The following is an 18,395-nucleotide window of genomic DNA, read 5'->3' on the forward strand; positions in this document are numbered from 1 at the left end:
ATGAAATATATGTACAAATACGATATTCATGTTGAATTCCAACACCAATTGATAGCGACGCCCACTCCAATAAGGAAGGAACGCCCACCCATATGGACTTCCCCTCCATGGCCCCATCCCTAAACAATAACACTAGTATTGTTTCCCAGCCGTTGGGTTAAAGGTCTTATCTAGGAGGGATGGGGCCATGGAGGGGAAGTACATATGGGTGGGCGTTCCTTATTGGAGTGGGCATCGCTATCAATTGGGTTTTGCAGACACACATAAGTACAAGCAACTATGAGAGACTAGTCATTGCCCGCCTAGGCTCTGAGGAAAGGGGTGCTCCCCTGAAACGCGTCAGACATCAGTCATTCCATTGGTTTGACCCCCTCGACATTAAGTCCTGGTGTGTCGATCTTCAGAACAGCGTATCTGCTCCCTTGTCAAAGCCTTTATGAATGCTCATTTGTGAGTATATATCTTGCTGTTTTTATGCTACAATAAAAGTTTTATCAGTGGTAATGAACTAGGTTGGTGCGCCCTCTTTCTTCTTATTGTTTGCATATATATAAATGCAAGCACACTGTAATGCTGCACTGCCGCGATATGATGCACATTAATAATATATAGAGTTATAGGTGTGCGCAGCCTATTGCGGTAGGGTGTGCACCTCAAACACACGTGTGTGTGTGTGTGTGTATATTGCCAGTTAAAGAAGTCCAATGCTGAATAGCAAAAAATCGCCTGGTCATTAGACATGTGCACACAGAAATATATCATTTCAAAATTTCGGTTTTGTCCGAGAAATTTATTTATTTAGTTTTATATTTAGAAATTAGTTTTAATTTATTTTGTTTCATTAAAAAATGCATTTGTACGAAAATCCAAATAAATTTAGGTCGAATCTGACAATTGAAGGCTTATGGTGTCTGCCGGATATTTTAAGAAGATTCAACGAAGCAACTAAACTGTACGACGCCGCGATCATACAATTCTGGTCGAATGCGCCGCCCACAAGCTATAGTAGAAATCTAATGTCGTTTGACTAGTAATAATTATAATTATTAGGTATTAGAACCGTCATGGATATTCCACTATACTCTTACGCTATTAAGCGCCCTTTCAGCATAATAGTATAATGCATCTTTAAATAACCCATGTCTCCCGCATTTCCCCAGTAAACAGACATAATAACCATCTTAGCTCCATCGTTCCTTCATCTGCCTTGCTGGGCAGAGGCTCTTGGCTTTTATTCACACACACAAAGGAAGTCACAAACAGGAAACCCTGGCCCCAACAGCCAATCGCTTCCTCCACAGGATATGACCAAACAAGGATACGATCAAACAAGGATACGATCAAACAAGGATACGACCAAACAAGGATACGACCAAACAAGGATATGACCAAACAAGGATATGACCAAACAACCATATGAGTTTATACAACAACCAATGACTACCGTTCCTGCTGATGGGAGACTATCTGCAGGTGTACGCCATGACACCCCAAATATGTTGATCAAGCATACAGGGGTGACACGAGCGCTAAACCGATAATGTCTTTGCAGAGTGAACACATCCCCCCAGATGAACGTCTGTGCATCGCACAGGGGCCCTTTCGCTGGCATATCCTCACTCTGCAAACACCTCTCTCCAACCTCAGGAAGTTTTCCACTACCTAACAGATCTCAACCAGCGTCAGCATGCCCCAGTCAGCTCTTTAGAGTGGGTTGCGGGAGAACTAACACTGGGAGACTCTATGAAAATACATATTAAAATACATCTTCATAAAATTTCCACAACGTTACTAGTCAAACAACATTAGAATTCTTCTATAGCCTATAGGCGGAGCATTTGACCTTAAATGTCCGCTCACGGTGATCGTATGTTTTTAGCTGCTTTGTCGAATCTTCATGTCTCTATAATGTCAAATCTTTTCTCTCTATGTCGAATAATCTTAGACTAATAGAGTTAGGTTAGGCACATTCGACCACAGGTTCGATAGACACAGATAATGTCACCGTCATGTCAAATTGAACTGTTGTCACAACAATACGAAAATATAGTGGATACCAAAATAAAGCATTTTTTATTTCGGATCTTTCGGATTTTGGAATCTGCACGTTCGTTATCGTAAATCCCCGAAATTTGGACGAAAATGCATTCGGACGATAAGGAATGCACATGTCTACTGGTCATGAAGGGGGTAAAACCTTCCAGTGGTTAAGTTGATTTTTAAGTGTCATTTTTAAATGTTTGCATATGTATTAAAATAAAGCATTGATATCTGATCAGATATCAAAGCGTTTTTTAACATGTGTGAAAACAATTAAAAAGAAAAAAGTAAAAAAAAATCAACTTAAAGTGGAACTTTAGTCAGAAAGTTGAGTCCTGCTAGATCACTTCAGGATGACCCCTTTTCCAGGTACAGTACAGCTGTAAAACATTAAAAATAAGCGGTAATGTGGTTTAAAATCCAGTGATACACTGTCTCACCCTGCTCTACACATGCTCAGTTGCTCTCCATTTTTAGACATTTTTAGGCACTGTGCAGAATTTGTAGAGGCCAATTTGCTGACAGTCTAGATTAAAGTGGAACTAAATCCATCGATTTAACATTTCCCGGCATGCCAGGAATGCTAACTGTCACATTTACATGTGTTCTCAACCAAACTGTCAAACCATCAAATGACTGGTGTTATAACTGATCATATGTGCAGCACCATGGCAATTGCAGATCAAACAGCAGCAGCTTCCTTGGATGGAAAGGATAGGAGGGTTTAGTTCTGCTTTAACTTCTGCTCAGGGGCTCTGAGCTTCAATAAAATGTCAGCCTCCAGCAAGAAGAAACAGGAACAATGTTGGGGGGTGGTTTACAGCACGCACTCATTTTGGTAGTATAATTATTAAAGGAGAAGTCCAGCCTGAGCTTTTTTGGCTGGGCTTCTCCTCTGGGTCACAGGAGTGCAAATCGTTTTGCACTCCTGTGACCCGTTTTCAGCGCAGAGTGGTCTGAAGTCTGCTCTCCGCTGACGTCACCAAGATCAGTCGAGGCAGCGCGTCATACTGACTTAGGAAGTCTGGATCCGCCAGCTGCCTGGACTGATGGCATTCTCAGCCTCTCAGCGAGCCGCTGGGACGCTGAGACGGCTGCTCCTCGCCCCTCCACAGCTCCAATGAGTGTGGAATAGCAGAGCAGCAGAGCTGCTGACTGACAGGCAACAGCTCTCCACTCGGAGAGGTGAGAGAACCGAGTTATCAGCGGTGTTCGGTAGCTTGGTTCTCAGTGAAGAGGCGGAGGTGGACAGATGCAGCATCGGACCGATGCTGCATCCACCTAGGTAAGTATGAAACTAAAAAAAAAACATACTTCTCTTTTAGTGTGGAATATATGTTCCTTGCTAAAGAACATTATTTTTTATCAATTGTTATGAGGAAAAGAGAGTGGGACATAGGGGACAGTGGCTGATGTTGGCCCCATAATGTTCGCACCCTAAAATGGCTGGACTATACCGGTACAGATAAACAGTGATAGACAATATGTATAAAAGGAATTTATTGCAAAAAGGAAATACATGGTATACTTATTAAAATGCAAAAACAGAAATTCAGGGTTCACCAAAGAATATCTGTAAATTACAAAGTATTGACTGGTCTGGTTCTCGACTAGTTTCGCGATATTATCGCTTCCTCAGGAGGACCAATCTATAAGACAAATAATATAATGCAATACAAGCAAAAAAAAATTATACAGTACACTACAAGTAGTGATCATAAAAACAGCATGTAGAAAAGGGAAAAAATAAAACATAATTACTAGTTCGGCTTACCCTATAGTTGGGTGATCGTGTGCGGCACCGGGCCGCCTAAAAAACTCTCCCCCGCGGCGGACAAGGGGGATAATGTAGAGCCCTCTAAATGAAAAGCATAGCGTGAGTAGGGGGCCACAAAGATAGCTGATGAAAGGATACGATGGATTTAGCCATACACATATTGAAGGGGCGGAAGGGGGGGAGGGAAAAAGAGGGCTAGAGGGAAAAGGAAAAGGGAACTGGGGGAAGGGAAAAGGGGGAGGGGGGGAGGAAAGGGGGGACAAAAGGGGGGAAAAAAGGGGGCGGGGAGGGGAGAGGGGAAAGGAGGGTAAGGGTAGTGGAACATGGAGAGGGGGAGGGGGAAGGGAGGGGGAACGGGAAACTGGAGGGAGCACCGGGGAGGGGGTGGTGGAGGGAAGGGAGAGAAGGGGGTAGGGGACAGGTTGAAGAGGAACAAACAATACACAGGGAAGGGGAGGATAGGGGAAGGGGGGGAAAGGAGCAAACAAAAAGGATTGCACTAGGCTAATAAACAATTGGAGCGTGTAATATAGCTCACCATAATGGTTGACCAGAGGGTAACAAAGATGCTAGCCACGGGGAGACTTGCAATGGCGCGGGGGTCGGGTGGCCCGTAATGAGCACGAGAGCCAAACATTTCCAAACACTGGGGCATCATGGAGGGTACAATGTGTGGAAGCCCACCACTAAGGGTAGATAACCACAGGGTTGCATGGGAGTCTGTCAATAAAACAGTATCAAATGTAACATGAGATACAGGATAAAATCCATATGAAGGTATCAGTAATAGATAGCGTCGGGTAAAGGATAGTATCCAAGGTAAGAGAGCATACAACGTACCTATAGATGTACACCAGTGAGGTGTTGAAGGCCTCCCTTCCATTACAGCCCCACGTCAGCAGTCTATCACGGAGAGAGCTCAGATGCTCACTCACAGGCCCGAGGGCCCATTAAGTGAGCTCCCCAACCCGGAGACGCCCACGACGCCGCCGGCCGGCAAGCGTCTGACGTCACCGGGTCAGTTTCTCCGCACTGCGCAGGTGCGCGACCCGCGCTTCTGAGCAAGCGCGTTCGAGGCGAGCCCGTGGGTAGGAAACCCTGGGCTCGGCAAGGACAAGCAGGAGACGAACACCGGGGCATCATCTCCTGCCAGGAGAAACACATGTCCGCCGCTTGGAAAGGCACAGGCAGCCACGGACCGCACAGGGCACCCAGGGACAGCCAAACAAAATAAACAGAACATTAAACATCATAACAAAATTGGTAATAAATAAATAACAGTATGTGTAGAAAAAATATGAGTGGCAGTAATTGCCACCCAATCCATTAAGGTGTTGGTAAACACAAACGGGACTTGGTCCCCATAGATGGTTCTAAAAACAAAGGGGGCAGCATTAGCTACTAAGAGACCTTGTTGAGGGATAAGAACATTAATGAAATGGGGCTTCCTGTTGGTGAGTGGTAGGAGTTCTGCTTTATTAAAGTATATGTATGACTGAAGTAGTTTTCTTTTTTGGACAAATGGTTTGTTTGCAAATGGTCTTTTAAAGCCAGTTCTGTTGGAGTCCTCTTCCACTCCTCCATGACGACATCATGGAGCTGGTGGATGTTAGAGACCTTGTTCTCCTCCACCTTCCATTTGAGGATGCCCCACAGATGCTAAAAAGGGTTTAGGTCTGGAGACATGCTTAGCCAGTCCATCACCTTTAACCTCAACTTCTTTAGCAAGGTAGTGGTCATCTTGGAGTGGAGGTGTGTTTGGGGTCGTTATCATGTTGGAAAACTGCCCTGCGGCCCAGTCTCCGAAGGGAGGGGATCATGCTCTGCTTCAGTATGTCACAGTACATGTTGGCATTCATGGTTCCCTCAATGAACTGTAGCACCCCAGTGTCTGCAACACTCATGCAGCCCCAGACCATGACACTCCCACCACCATGCTTGACTGTAGGCAAGACTCACTTGTCTTTGTACTCCTCACCTGTTTGCTGAAACACACGCTTGGTACCATCTGAACCAAATAAGTTTATCTTGGTCTCATCAGACCACAGTAAATGATTCCAGTAATCCATGTCTTTAGTCTGCTTGTCTTCAGCAAACTGTTTGCAGGCTTTCTTGTGCATCACCTATAGAAGAGGCTTCCTTCTGTAACGACAGCCATGCAGACCAATTTGATGCAGTGTGTGGCGTATGGTCTGAGCACTGACAGGCTGACGTCTATTTCCCAAAGACAACCTCTGGATATGGCATTGCTTCTTTGGTCGACCATGGCGAGGCCTGTTCTGAGTGGAACCTGTCCTGTTAAAATGCTGTATGGTCTTGGCCACTGTGCTGCAGCTCAGTTTCAGGGTCTTGACAATCTTCTTATAGCCTAGGCCATCTTTATGTAGAGCAACAATTCTTTTTTTCAGATCCTCAGGGAGTCCTTTACCATGAGGTGCCATGTTGAACTTCCAGTGACCAGTATGAGAGAGTGAGAGCGATAACACCAAATTTAACACACCTGCTCCCAATTCGCACCTGAGACCTTGTAACACTAACGAGTCACATGACGCTGGGGAGGGAAAAAGGCTAATTTGGGCCAAATTTGGACATTTTCACTTTGGGGGTGTACTCACTTTTGTTGCCAGCGGTTTAGACATTAATGGCTGTGTGTTGAGTTATTTTGAGGGGACAGCAAATTTACACTGCTGTGTACAAGCTGTACACTCACTACTTTACATTGTAGCAAAGTGTCATTTCTTCAGTGTTGTCACATGAAAAGATAGAATAAAATATTTACAAAAATGTGATGGGAATACTCACTTTTGTGAGATACTGTATATACACTTTTTTTTTACAGTACAGCTCAGCATATTTTTTGTTAGCTCACTGTTACCCCCTTCCCCAACAGAACTGGCTTTAAAAAGCGATTTGCAAACAAACCATTTGCCCCCCCCCAAAAAAACACTTATCTCAGCCCCAGCCTCCAGCACTTCTGGGAGCTTAAACTCATATGATGCACTCTTCACTCAGAGCATCACGTGTTTACTAACAATGTTGGAGTTTGGGGTTGAGTCTCTTTGGGCCAGCCGTCATTAGAGTTGGATTCTCTCGCACTTTCTATGAGAGGTGGTGGTTCTTTTTAAGCCTGGCAGTGATATGGCAGGATATTCACAAAGGGAGGATCTGGGGTCCCCCTTGTTAAAGGGGGCTTCCAGATTTAGATAAGCCTCCTGCCCACACACCTCCTACAACCACCGCCCAGGGTTGTCATCAACATGGGGGCATGTGGCCTGGTATGGTTCAGGGGGGCTGCATGCTCGGATAAGGGTCTGGTATGAATTTTGCGGGGACCCCATGCCGTTTTTTTTTTAAACTATGACGTGGGGTTTCCCTTAAAAAGGGGCCTGGCATGGATTGGAGGGAAACATACATGCCGTTTTTTCAAACATTTTTGTTTTTTTTTCTTTATGTAGCCAAGTCCCGGGTCCCCTTTGGTCTAATGAAAACCTCCAGAGTTAGGGATAGCTGACATCCTTCTATGTAGAGTGGGTTACGAGGCATGGTGGGTGTAATGCAAGATAGATTTATGGGCGCCAGACAATTCTTCAATGCAAAGAGATTTATTTTCTCTTAAAGTGGTTGTTAACCACTTCAATACCGGGCCAATTCTGGCATTTCTCTCCTACATGTAAAAATCATAATTTTTTTGCTAGAAAATTACATAGAACCCCCAAACATTATATATGTTTTTTTAGCAAAGACCCTAGAGAATACAATGGCGGTTGTTGCAACTTTTTATCTCACACAGTATTTGCGCAGGAATTTTTCGAACGCGTTTTTTTTGGGAAAAAAACAGTTTTGTGTTTAAAAAAAAAACAAAACAGTAAAGTTAGCCCAATGTTTTTGCATTTTGTGAAAGACGAAGTTACGCCGAGTAAATAGATACCTAACATGTCACGCTTCAAAATTGCACACACTCGTGGAATGGCGCCAATGTTCGGTACTTAAAAATCCCCATAGGCGACGCTTGAAATTTTTTTACTGGTTACATGTTTTGAGTTACAGAGGAGGTCTAGGGCCAAAATTATTGCTCTCACTCCAACGTTCGCGGCGATACCTCACATGTATGATTTGAACACCGTTTTCATATGTGGGCGGGACTTACGTATGCGTTCGCTTCTGCGTGCGAGCACACGGGGATAGCGGCGCTTTAAAAAATTTTTTTTTTTTTATTGTTAATTATATTTTATTTTTTTTATTTTGACACTTTTTTGAAAAAAAAAAAAATTTATCACTTTTATTCCTATTACAAGGAATGTAAACATCCTTTGTAATAGCAATATGACATCAGGTGCTCTTAATAGTGAGGTATGGGGTCAATAAGACCCCATATCTCACCACTAGGCTGGGAAGCCTGAAATAAAAATAAAAAATAAAACGATCGCCGCTTCCCAGCCGAAGCAGCGCCGTTTTTTTGAATGGAGAGGACGGGCGTGACGTCATAACATCGCGCCCGGCCTCCGACGATCATAGAGACTCCGGGGACCATCTGGTCCACCGGAAATCTCTATGATCTACATCCGGCGCCGGCGGATCCACTCTCCGCCTCACCGATCGTAACGGTGAGTCGAAGCAAGCACCGGAGAGTGGCGGGAGGGGGGGGACGTGTCCTCTCGCCTCCCATAGGAACGATCAAGCGGCGGAACAGCCGCTATGATTGTTCCTATGGTGTAGAGATTCGCCGGCTGAAACCGGCAATATCTGAATGATGTCTGTAACTACAGGCATCATTCAGATATACCCGCCCAAAGCCCAGGATGTCATATAACGTCCATGGGCGGGAAGTGGTTAAGCATCTCTAACCTGTATACACCATCAGCACTGCCTCCTATTGTAGTGTCCCCCTCTCTGTGTGATTTATAAAAATAAATGCTGCAAATACCTCATTTCACTGCTGAGATTGCTATCACATGACCAGCCAAGTTTCTCCTTTCCCCCTCTGAGAGATGCAGTGGGCGGGGCTGGGATTCCCCTGCTGATGTCAGTCTGGAGGGGGGGGGAGGAGGGGAGGAGGAGAGAGCTGACTGGTCATGTGATCGCAATCTCAGTTTTTAAATGAGATATTTATAGCATTTATATTTATAAATCATTCCCAGAGGGGGACACTGCAATAGGAGGCAGTGCTGATGGTGTATACAGGTTAATGTTATGAGAGCAGCAGGAGGGGGGAGGGACGGCTCACACACAAACAGAGAGGGGAGGGGGAGGAGGACACAGGAGCAGACAGGAGACAGATAGCAGACTGCAGATGACAGAGGCATGTAAACTGACCACGGTGTCAGGGCTCAGCAGCCATGATAGACCGTGGTCAGTTTACAGAGGGTTGGGCAGAAACTGGCAGGATCAGCCAGGTTTTTTAGGTGTTACAGGGGGCCAAATGACACAGGACAAGCACTGTGTCAAATAACATACTTTAAAGGAGCAGGATATTTTTTTTTTTTGGGTTAACAAACGCTTAAAAACAGAACTTTGGGAGAGAGTGTTTATGGCCAGGACACCATTTAGTAGTTGCAATGTTAATTGGTAGACTCCTAGCCTTCTATAGGTGGACAGCCATGCAGGGAAAGGCACCCAGCCGGACACCACATCTGCATGTGTAGACACGCTGTCACCTATGGCAACAATCTTGAACAGTTTCTAACAAATGTTACAATTAACTCTTAAACTTCCTCTACAATCTCCTATTGTAGATCTTCACTCAACTGAGCTCCCAGTCTCTCTCACTAGACTCGCTGATCCACTGCCACTGGATCTCCTGAGCTCTTCCAATCTTCTCTCTCAGTATCTTCCTCAAGCGTCACCCCCACGTCCCTGCTGGGTACCTAGCTTGGCATCCAAGATACTCCTCAAGCATCACCCCACTGGCCTGCTCAGTCCCTGGCTTGACACACAAGGCTGCTCTGCAAGCATCACCTTCGCTGGCTGGGTCCCTGGCTTGACACCTGCTGAAGTTTCCCAATTCTTCATCGTCCCCGGTTGGTGAGAACACTGCTCTGGTACTTGCTTCAGCTACTCACAGTGGTCCCTGGTAATAAGGTGAATGGTCCCTTAGTGGCGATAGCTTCCCCTTTACCTCTGACCACGACAGGTTCTCTGGCCGGCCGGACTGTCACTTCTGGTTAGACTGCAAGCCGCAGTCCCAACCTTATGCTGCTCTCTCTTGCTTCTGGATAGGCCCTCAGACAGCCTTGCAGCCAGATGTCCCCGGGATAGGCCACAGGCTCTGGCCTGTAGTGATATAAGCTTCAAAGAACGGGTCACGGCCCCAATGTATTGATATAGAATGTATAGTAGGTGTAGATAATTAGTTAGTAGTTATTATAATGATGATGTAAGTACTCTTCCGCAGCAACCCAATTCTTCCAGAGAGATGCACTTTATTGACTTCCAACACAGAACAAAGTCCAAAGTCCACAGATGACAAAAAAATCCGACAGAGTAAATATAATTCAGAGTCCCATTTTCTCTAGATTTGCGCCTTCATAGTCATACACAGACAAGAATATCTTAAACTATAGACTGAACGCCATGTTATATGCACTAGACTATGAATGGCTGAGCAATTTGATTGGCCGTCTCCATTCAGGCCTTTGATATACTTTAGTCTTTCAGATAGACAACAACCCCCAGCCGTGAACAGCTGCAGTCATAAACCGCCCCAATTTGCACTCCCACATATCAACATCAACAAGTCCCCTTAGATATGTGTAATTAGATTAGATTAACAGATACCACCTGAACACCCTTTGAAATGTTCAATTAGGTTAACAGGCCATACCTCACACCTAGGTAGACTTGCATAAGATTAACACATCAAAGGGTCATCAGCTGTCCCCTTGCTATGTTAAAATTCAGTTGACTTGGACAATTCAACTGAATTTCTGGTCAACATAGCACTCCAATACAACATTATACATAAATCGGCCAACATATTACAACATGGCCTAGCAGCCTGGGGCAGCACAACATGCATCCACCCAGACAGCCGTCCAGGTGGCACAGAACCCCCCGATCACCTGACCTCACCCAAATAAATAGTTTCTCCCAGCAGGCCATAGGACCCAAGAAGACAGAAGGGAGAAGTGCAGCAATTCCACAATTAGGATGGAATCAATTGGCCAAGGCAACTATACCTGGCAGGTAAATTTACTAGCAACCCTGCCTAAACATCAGGGTGCTACACCCATAAATTTCAGTTTTGCTGCAGCAGGTTCCATACATGGTACAGATGCGCCACTTTACAGGCACCACTTTACCCCCCCCCCCCGCACAATATTTAAAGGAACTTTTATTTTTATTGTTTCACTTTACGCATCATCAAAATCACTGCTCCTGTAAAAATCTTTTTTAATGAAAATGTTTGCATTGATACATGTCCCCCATGGTAGTAACCGGGCCCCCACACCCCTTTTATGGCCAATAACTTGCAGATAAGCTTTCAAAATGGGCACTTTTGATTTTTCAAGTTCCAATAGAAATAGGTGTGTGTTCGGCCCAACTCTAGCCCTTATTGCAGTGCTTTTCTCAGCCATGTACCTCCTGGAAGTCTGTCCCTCTTACACCAGTGGGTAAGGTTAATCTTGTTCAGATGGTGTACTTGCCTAAATTCCTATATTTCTTTAGGAATTGCCCAATTTTCTTATTAAAAAACCTTTTTTTATCAAAGTAGATAGTACTGTTATTAGCTTTGTGTGGGCAGAAAGGACTCCCCGCTGGCCCTGTTGACCTTGCAGCTCCCTTTTAGTCAAGGTGGGTTATCCTTCCAAAATTTTCAACTTTACTATTGGCAGTTGTACTCGTCACAGTCCAGTGGTGGTTCTCTTAGCCCCGGCATAATTCTGCTGTAACCCTGGAAGCTCTGCTATTGATGTATTGTATGGGTAGTAGCACAGACTTTTCTGTTTGAACCCTGGAAGCTGCCATTGTGGGCTCCTATTCTGCACTTAGTAACCTTGTTATTTGGGACCCTAGAGCTCATCCAGCAATTACAACTCTGATGAGAACTACTGTCATGATTTGTAATAGGGCCAGGGTTAAAGTGGTTGCAAAAGGCACAAGGTTTTTTACCTTCATGCATTCTATATTCTAGAAAAACCTTCTGTGTGCAGCAACACCCCCAGCCCCCCTCCTAATACTTACCTGAGCCCCCTCTCGTTTCAGCGATGTCCATGAGAGCCTTGCCTCTCCGAGGACTAGCACTCCTGATTGTCTATTGGCAGCAGCGGGAGCCAATGTCAATCACAGCCAGTGAGATAATCAGGAGATTGAGGGGCGGGGCCAAACCACGGATCCATGTGTGAATGGACACACAGAGCAGCGGCTCAGCTTGGGTGCCCCATAGCAAGCTGCTTGCTGTGGGGGCACCCGACAGGAGGGAGGAGCCAGGAGTGCCAGCGTGGGACCCAAGAAGAGGAGTATCCAGGCCACTCTGTGCAAAACCACTGCACAGAGCAGGTAAGTATAACATGTAAATTAAAGCTTTACAATCACTTTAAGTTTTTTCTCCAGAGTCTTGTTTCCCTCATATTCCTCTGTGTGGCAACCCGACTCTCCCTCATATGAATAGTGTTTTCCGGATCCCAGGTTGTGGGCTACTAGAGGGGTGGTGGGTTTGAAACATATAGTTGCCCGAGAGTCGTTTGAGGAGCTTTCCTGACCTTGAAACTTCCTTGACCATTCCCAACTGGATGTTCTTTAGATATCTGCAGCCCCGCCATGCCTTCCGCCAGCAGTTTCCCTCTTTCCTCTCTTATGGTGGAATCAGACCCTATTGAGAATTTGCTTACCTCCAGGGTGTCGGTCAAGCCCCTGTCCTCCCTCTATTTTCGTCTTTCATTGGCCTATGCAACCAAGGTAGACTGTGTATATTAAAAATGATATACAGATATCCCTGACTTAGAGAACGATGATTGGGATGACTGCTTGGGCTCTTTTGTAACTACTATCATCTCAGTTAGGGATAGTTTATCCAAATTAATTTTTTTCACAGGGCCTGCTATACACCTCAGCGCTTGGCTGCCATCTATCCCTTTGTTTCCTCAGCCTGTCCCTGTTGCCAGATGCTTTTTTCATATAGTTTGGTCATGCTCTTCTCTCCAATTGTTTTGGATGTAGGTTGTGGCTGATATTAATACTGTGTGTGGGTTGACTCTCAGATTGGATCCAAGGACTGGTTTTGAACATTTTTAAGGAACCCTCCTATAGGCAGATATGTCAGGTTGTTTATTTGTTATCCTTACTTCTCTTAAAGGGAGATACTCCTCTGCTGGAAGTCTGCTCAGCCCCCTACAGTGACTTCTTGGCGTACTACTCTCAATATGGTTTTGCCCCTATATAAACTTAACTATTTTAACTGCAATTATCCCCAAAAAATTGGCAAATGTCTGGTCTGCATGGATAGATTCCTGGGCTGCATGTGTCAACTTGCCTTTGCAGCCTTGATGTGGTTCTGACCACATGCTGGCCTATCCTGGTTTCTATGATGCAGGCTTCTACCCTATTTCATTTCTCGCCTTTTCCCTGCCCCTTCCCCCTTCCTCCTCCTCCCTCTTCTACCTTCCCTCCCCACTGTCCCCTCCTCCCCTTCCCCGTTAACCTGTCCCCCCCCCCTCCCTTCCTGGGTTAATTTAAATTTCTTTACCCCTCTTAAGGTACTGAGGAGTCCTGCCATATTTCCCCCCTTTAGAGGTTGGGTGATTGTATTTGCTCATCTTCACTTATTCCTGTGCTTATTGTGTTCATGTCAGACACTAGATTATGCCTATGCTGTCTTTGCATTATGGATCACTTGAGTGCTACATACTTTGTTCTTCTACCTGAAATATTTCAATAAAGTTCTGTGTAAAAAAACAAACAAATTGTTTTATCAGGAGCTGTATTGGTGTTTTAAACCCAACATACGTGCATAAGCAGCTGATTGATTACAACCAGGGGAGTTGCTAGGTCTGCAAAAGATCTGGGGCTAGAGCCCATAGCAGCGGTCACCAACCTTTTTGCATGCCCGCGGGGGGGGACCAGTGGTAAGTAATTTTTCACGGGCGATGGCTGGTGTTGGCGCTTTAATCATCATGGCATAATAATTGATATGGTGTCAGGGTGATTAAAGTGCATTATTTCTATTGTTACATTCTAATATATAATGAAGTGGTTCAACTCACCATACTGCAGAATCAGTGGGAGCCCTGGGCGTGTCACTTGCCACATCTCCTGCCACCAGATGCAGCATCTTACTTGCCACCGTCACCTGCCACTAGATGTGGATTGTCACTTGCCATGTCGCCTGCCACCAGAGGTGGATTGTCACTTGCCACGTCTCCTGCCTCCATTTGCGGATTGTCACTTGCCACATTTCTTGCCACCATTTGCAGATTGTCACTTTAGTGAGAGTAGGAGAGCGATGATGCAGGGTTGGCAGTGAGAGATGATGTCATCTCGCTGCTCCCGGCCGCACCTCCGACATTGAAGCAAAGGGGTCTGGCTGCAAAGTGGAGCTCAACAAAGACCGTGCTGTGAGGGCGGAAGAGCGCCGATTTGTGGCAGACAGTGAAAGATTATGTCAGCTATCTGCTGCTCGCCGCACCTCGCTCCCAAATTGAAGAGGCCCGGCTGTGAAGAGCTCGCTTCTTTCCTCTCCTCCGCCTCTCTCATGCAGCAAGCCCACCTGCCGCAGCAGCTGCGACCCGCTGGTTAGGCAGGGACCCTGTGGAAAGAGACTCGGGGCTATTGGCCCCAGATTCGGGGCTATAGCCCCAATAGCCACCCCCTAGCAACGCCCCTGATTACAACGTATATGGAATGTATATGTGGGGAGGTGCAGCATGGTGCAGCAGCAGTAAACAGAAAGAGTCTAGTTGCAGTTAACGGAAACTTCACAAACAACCCAGTGGGAAGCCACCCTACTGGGAAATTTAAAGATGTAAATGCAATGTAGAATGGAGCAGGTCTCAGATGTGCTGACAGCATCTGTCTTAAAGGGTGGAATGTGGCCTGACCGGTCTGTGCTCAAATGGGAGGATTCCAGATAGAATGGCATGTCTTTATCCTTTCCCTACTCGCCTGAAACCTTTCTCTACTGCTATTCACTGTCCCTTTCAGACGGTTGACCTGTCCCTACACTACCCACTTCGCAGAAATGCACCAAGCCAGGAGCCAGGGTCATAGAATCTGCCTGACCCAAGAAGGCTGCCAGAGTCATATGGGGCGGCAGCATCCAATCGGATAGCAATGACGCTTCGGTTGAGTGCCACCTTCAGTGAAGAAAGTAGACGGCACCTGTCTACACATAGAAAAGGTTGTCTCATGCTAATCTACTGTATGTGTACTGGACAGGAATTTAGCAGAAATGAAATACTCCTCCCTCCACAATACAATAGCAGAATTTAGAGTGAGTGTCAGTTTACCAAAAACTCATATTTTTCATATTGTAGATGCTGTTAGGATTATTACCCACTACCCTCTCATATTTTGGGGGGAATTTAATGTTGAGATCTCCCTATCAAAGATGCTGGCTGTGATGACTCTTCCATAGGTGAAGTAATTTTCCCTTTGTGAGATGAGCATACCTCTCAACTTTGTGAGATGGGAAAGGGGGACACCTATTAGCAAAAAGTACAGTATGTGGACAAAATTCACACCCCTGTTAAATGAAGAATTAATAAACAAAAAAAGATTGGTTAAACCCACTTAACTTTTTGTTTACCAGTACTTTCCCTTCATACTGGCTTTTGAAATTGAGAAATGAAATCATTTAGAAGGTGGATAAAAGGTTTAACGCAGTAAAACATTTTTGATAGTTAAATATTACATTTTTTTATAGAGGTCTACACATTGGACCAAAAAGAGGGACAGAGGGACTTATTTTTAAAAGAGGGACAGTCATTCCAAATCAGGGATAGTTTCGAGCTATGCATAAAAATTCTGCTGCAGTCTTCATAAGGTAACATTATTGGGAAATCCATTAGGAACAGTAAAAATGCCTTGTAAAAGCCACATCAGATGGGTGTTGCTGGGATTAGAATCCAAGTTTGGCTCGGTTCACACTGATGCGACATAGGATCCGACTTGGGAGACTCCAAGTCGCATGACATGAGAAATTTAATATTTCCCTATGAGAGCTGTCTTAACTTATACTACACAAGTCTGTCTGACTTTAGAAAAGGTTCCTGCACTACGTTGGTCTGACTTTGATACGACTTCAATGCCACAGACTGTAAAAAGTCACATCAAAGTCATATCAAAGTCAAATTCCAAAGTTGTCCTGAAAGTTGTGTGACTTTGGAGTCGGGCTTGTGTGAACCGAGCCTTAGAGAAAACTAAGGACATGGGTCACATATGTCTAGGCTCTTTATCAGTGGCTTCCACTCCTTATTTAGTATTCTTGAGCTGAGGCTGATAAGTTTTGCATCTTTTGCTTTGGCGGGATATAGCCAATAAACAATCTCCTCTTCTAGTGTTTAAACTATAATATACCATTTTCATGTTGGGCAACCTGGTGTTTGGGTTGTGAATTGCCAAAAAATTTCAAATTATCCTGCAAAAGTTAAAGGAAATAAATATAAAGGATAAGAATATAGAGGTTGCACTGCTGAAAATGCCAATTTCCTGGATGTCATGCCAGCTGATTCAGTGCTTTACGTTACCTGCAGGGGCAGAACTACCACCACAGCGACCCATGCGGGCGCTATGGGGCCCACAGCCGAGTGGGGCCCAGTGAGGATGAGAGCACTGCCGGCACAGTCTCCCAGCCAGGGGAAGAGAGAGGAAAGGAAGAGGCGAGCTGTCCGTATCAGCAGAGAGTTGAATTGCCCAATGTAATAGCTTTCATTAGAACTTCCAGTGTTCTCGGGGCTCATGTCACATAGCTCCACCTCTTGGCCCGGTGCCATTCATAGGTGGGGCTGTATGGGGCACAGGCAGACCAGGCTGTATTGGGCACAGGTCATGCTGTATGGGGCACAGGTCACGCTGCATGGGGCACAGGTCACGCTGCATGGGGCACAGGTCACGCTGCATTGGGCACAGGTCAAGCTGTATTGGGCACAGGTCATGCTGTATTGGGCACAGGTCATGCTGCATTGGGCACAGGTCATGCTGTATGCGGCACAGGTCACGCTGCATTGACACTAGGGCAGCTGTGGGGGGGGCTGTTTGCAGGGGGGCCCCATACAACATTTTGCTATGGGGCCCTGCTATTTCTAGTTACGCCCCTGGTTGCTTGCGTTACTAACCTAGAATAAAAATGCAGATGAAAGGCTCTGACATAGCTGATATATTCACACCCATCATACTTGTGGTTTGCTAGGGATTTAAAAGATATTAGTCAAAAGCTGGAGTTTAAGAGGTAAGTCAGCTATGCCAGCCTGCATATTTTTCGAATTACAGGTTTCCTTCAAACCTCAATTCACCCAAGATGTAATGTATATTTAATAAGTGACATTGACTAAAACTGGAGAATATAAAATGTGATGCAGCACTGCACAGAAACCAACCAGCTTCATTTTTTTTTTTAAAGATTAATTGAACAAGTTGAAGTTAGAAGCTGATTGGCGACCATGCACAGCTGCACCTAATTTTGCACTCTCCAGTTTTTGTATATTAATCCCCATGTTTCTAATCAATCTATTGGCATGCTCCCAACATAAACGTGCCAATGTAGAGTGATACCGGAAGGTTAAATCTTTATCTGGATTCCTATATTTTCCAAGGACTTCAGAGAAGAGATACATGAACTGGAGTCCCCAGCTCTACCTGTCTTGTTGACTGATATTCTGCTGTCTTGCTCTTGGATTCTGCATTCTTTTTTTCATTCATAATTCATTCACTTTATAGTCCCAAGAATGCAGTGGGGAGAATTGGATAACAAGTGTAGCTTCTTAATCACTATGGCTGAGAGCAGAGCTTGAAGTACTGGAGACCTCTATGATGAATGTAACAAGCAGGAACAGAATTTAACTCAATTATTCATCCAAAGTGGAAATTAAAGGCCAAGGTTGACTTGGCCTTTACTTATGCTTGTATGTGTATTTATGAAATTTTCTTTCTGTCGCAGGTAAATTGGCATGTTAACTGCTATCTGTGTTTGTGAAGATGGATCTTAACCAGCTGCTTTATGATATTGACAACAATCTTGGTCAAGAAGACTTTGAATCATTAAAATTTCTCTGTATGGGTTTAATTCCAAATAAAAAACTGGAGAAAATGAGATCGAGCCTAGATCTCTTTGAAGAGCTTCAGAAATCTGGTGAACTAAGTGAAGATAATATGTTCATTCTGCCAGAATTACTCTACCTAATAGGACAGCACAACCTTTTAAAGAAGCTAAATACCAACAAGAGTGCTATGAATGAAGCCTTAATAAAGGAAGGATACATATCTATGTATAGGTACAGTTTATGTTATTTGGTTTAACAGTTTTTTGTTTTTTGTTTGCAATTTTCATAGTTCATTACATAATATGTGCATGTTTCTCAAACCTGGACCTTCACAGTAGCAATATATACTTTATTTGCTTTAAAGAAAACCAATGCAAAGAGAATTG

At 44.8% G+C, this 18,395-nt stretch overlaps 1 protein-coding gene across 2 annotated transcripts in view; it reads left to right on the plus strand.

Annotated features, from left to right (window-relative positions):
- CASP10 (caspase 10) overlaps window positions 1-18,395 on the plus strand; it is a 153,704-nt gene that overhangs the window by 45,317 nt on the left and 89,992 nt on the right. For both annotated transcript variants that reach the window (XM_073633255.1, XM_073633256.1), the window contains exon 2: window positions 17,907-18,240. In XM_073633255.1, coding sequence (XP_073489356.1) covers window positions 17,945-18,240 — 296 coding nt within the window. In that variant the 5' untranslated portion in view covers window positions 17,907-17,944. The remainder of the gene's footprint in view (window positions 1-17,906; window positions 18,241-18,395) is intronic.

This window comes from Aquarana catesbeiana, linkage group LG06 (assembly GCF_042186555.1).
Source record: "Aquarana catesbeiana isolate 2022-GZ linkage group LG06, ASM4218655v1, whole genome shotgun sequence".
NCBI classification, from domain to species: Eukaryota; Metazoa; Chordata; class Amphibia; order Anura; family Ranidae; genus Aquarana; species Aquarana catesbeiana.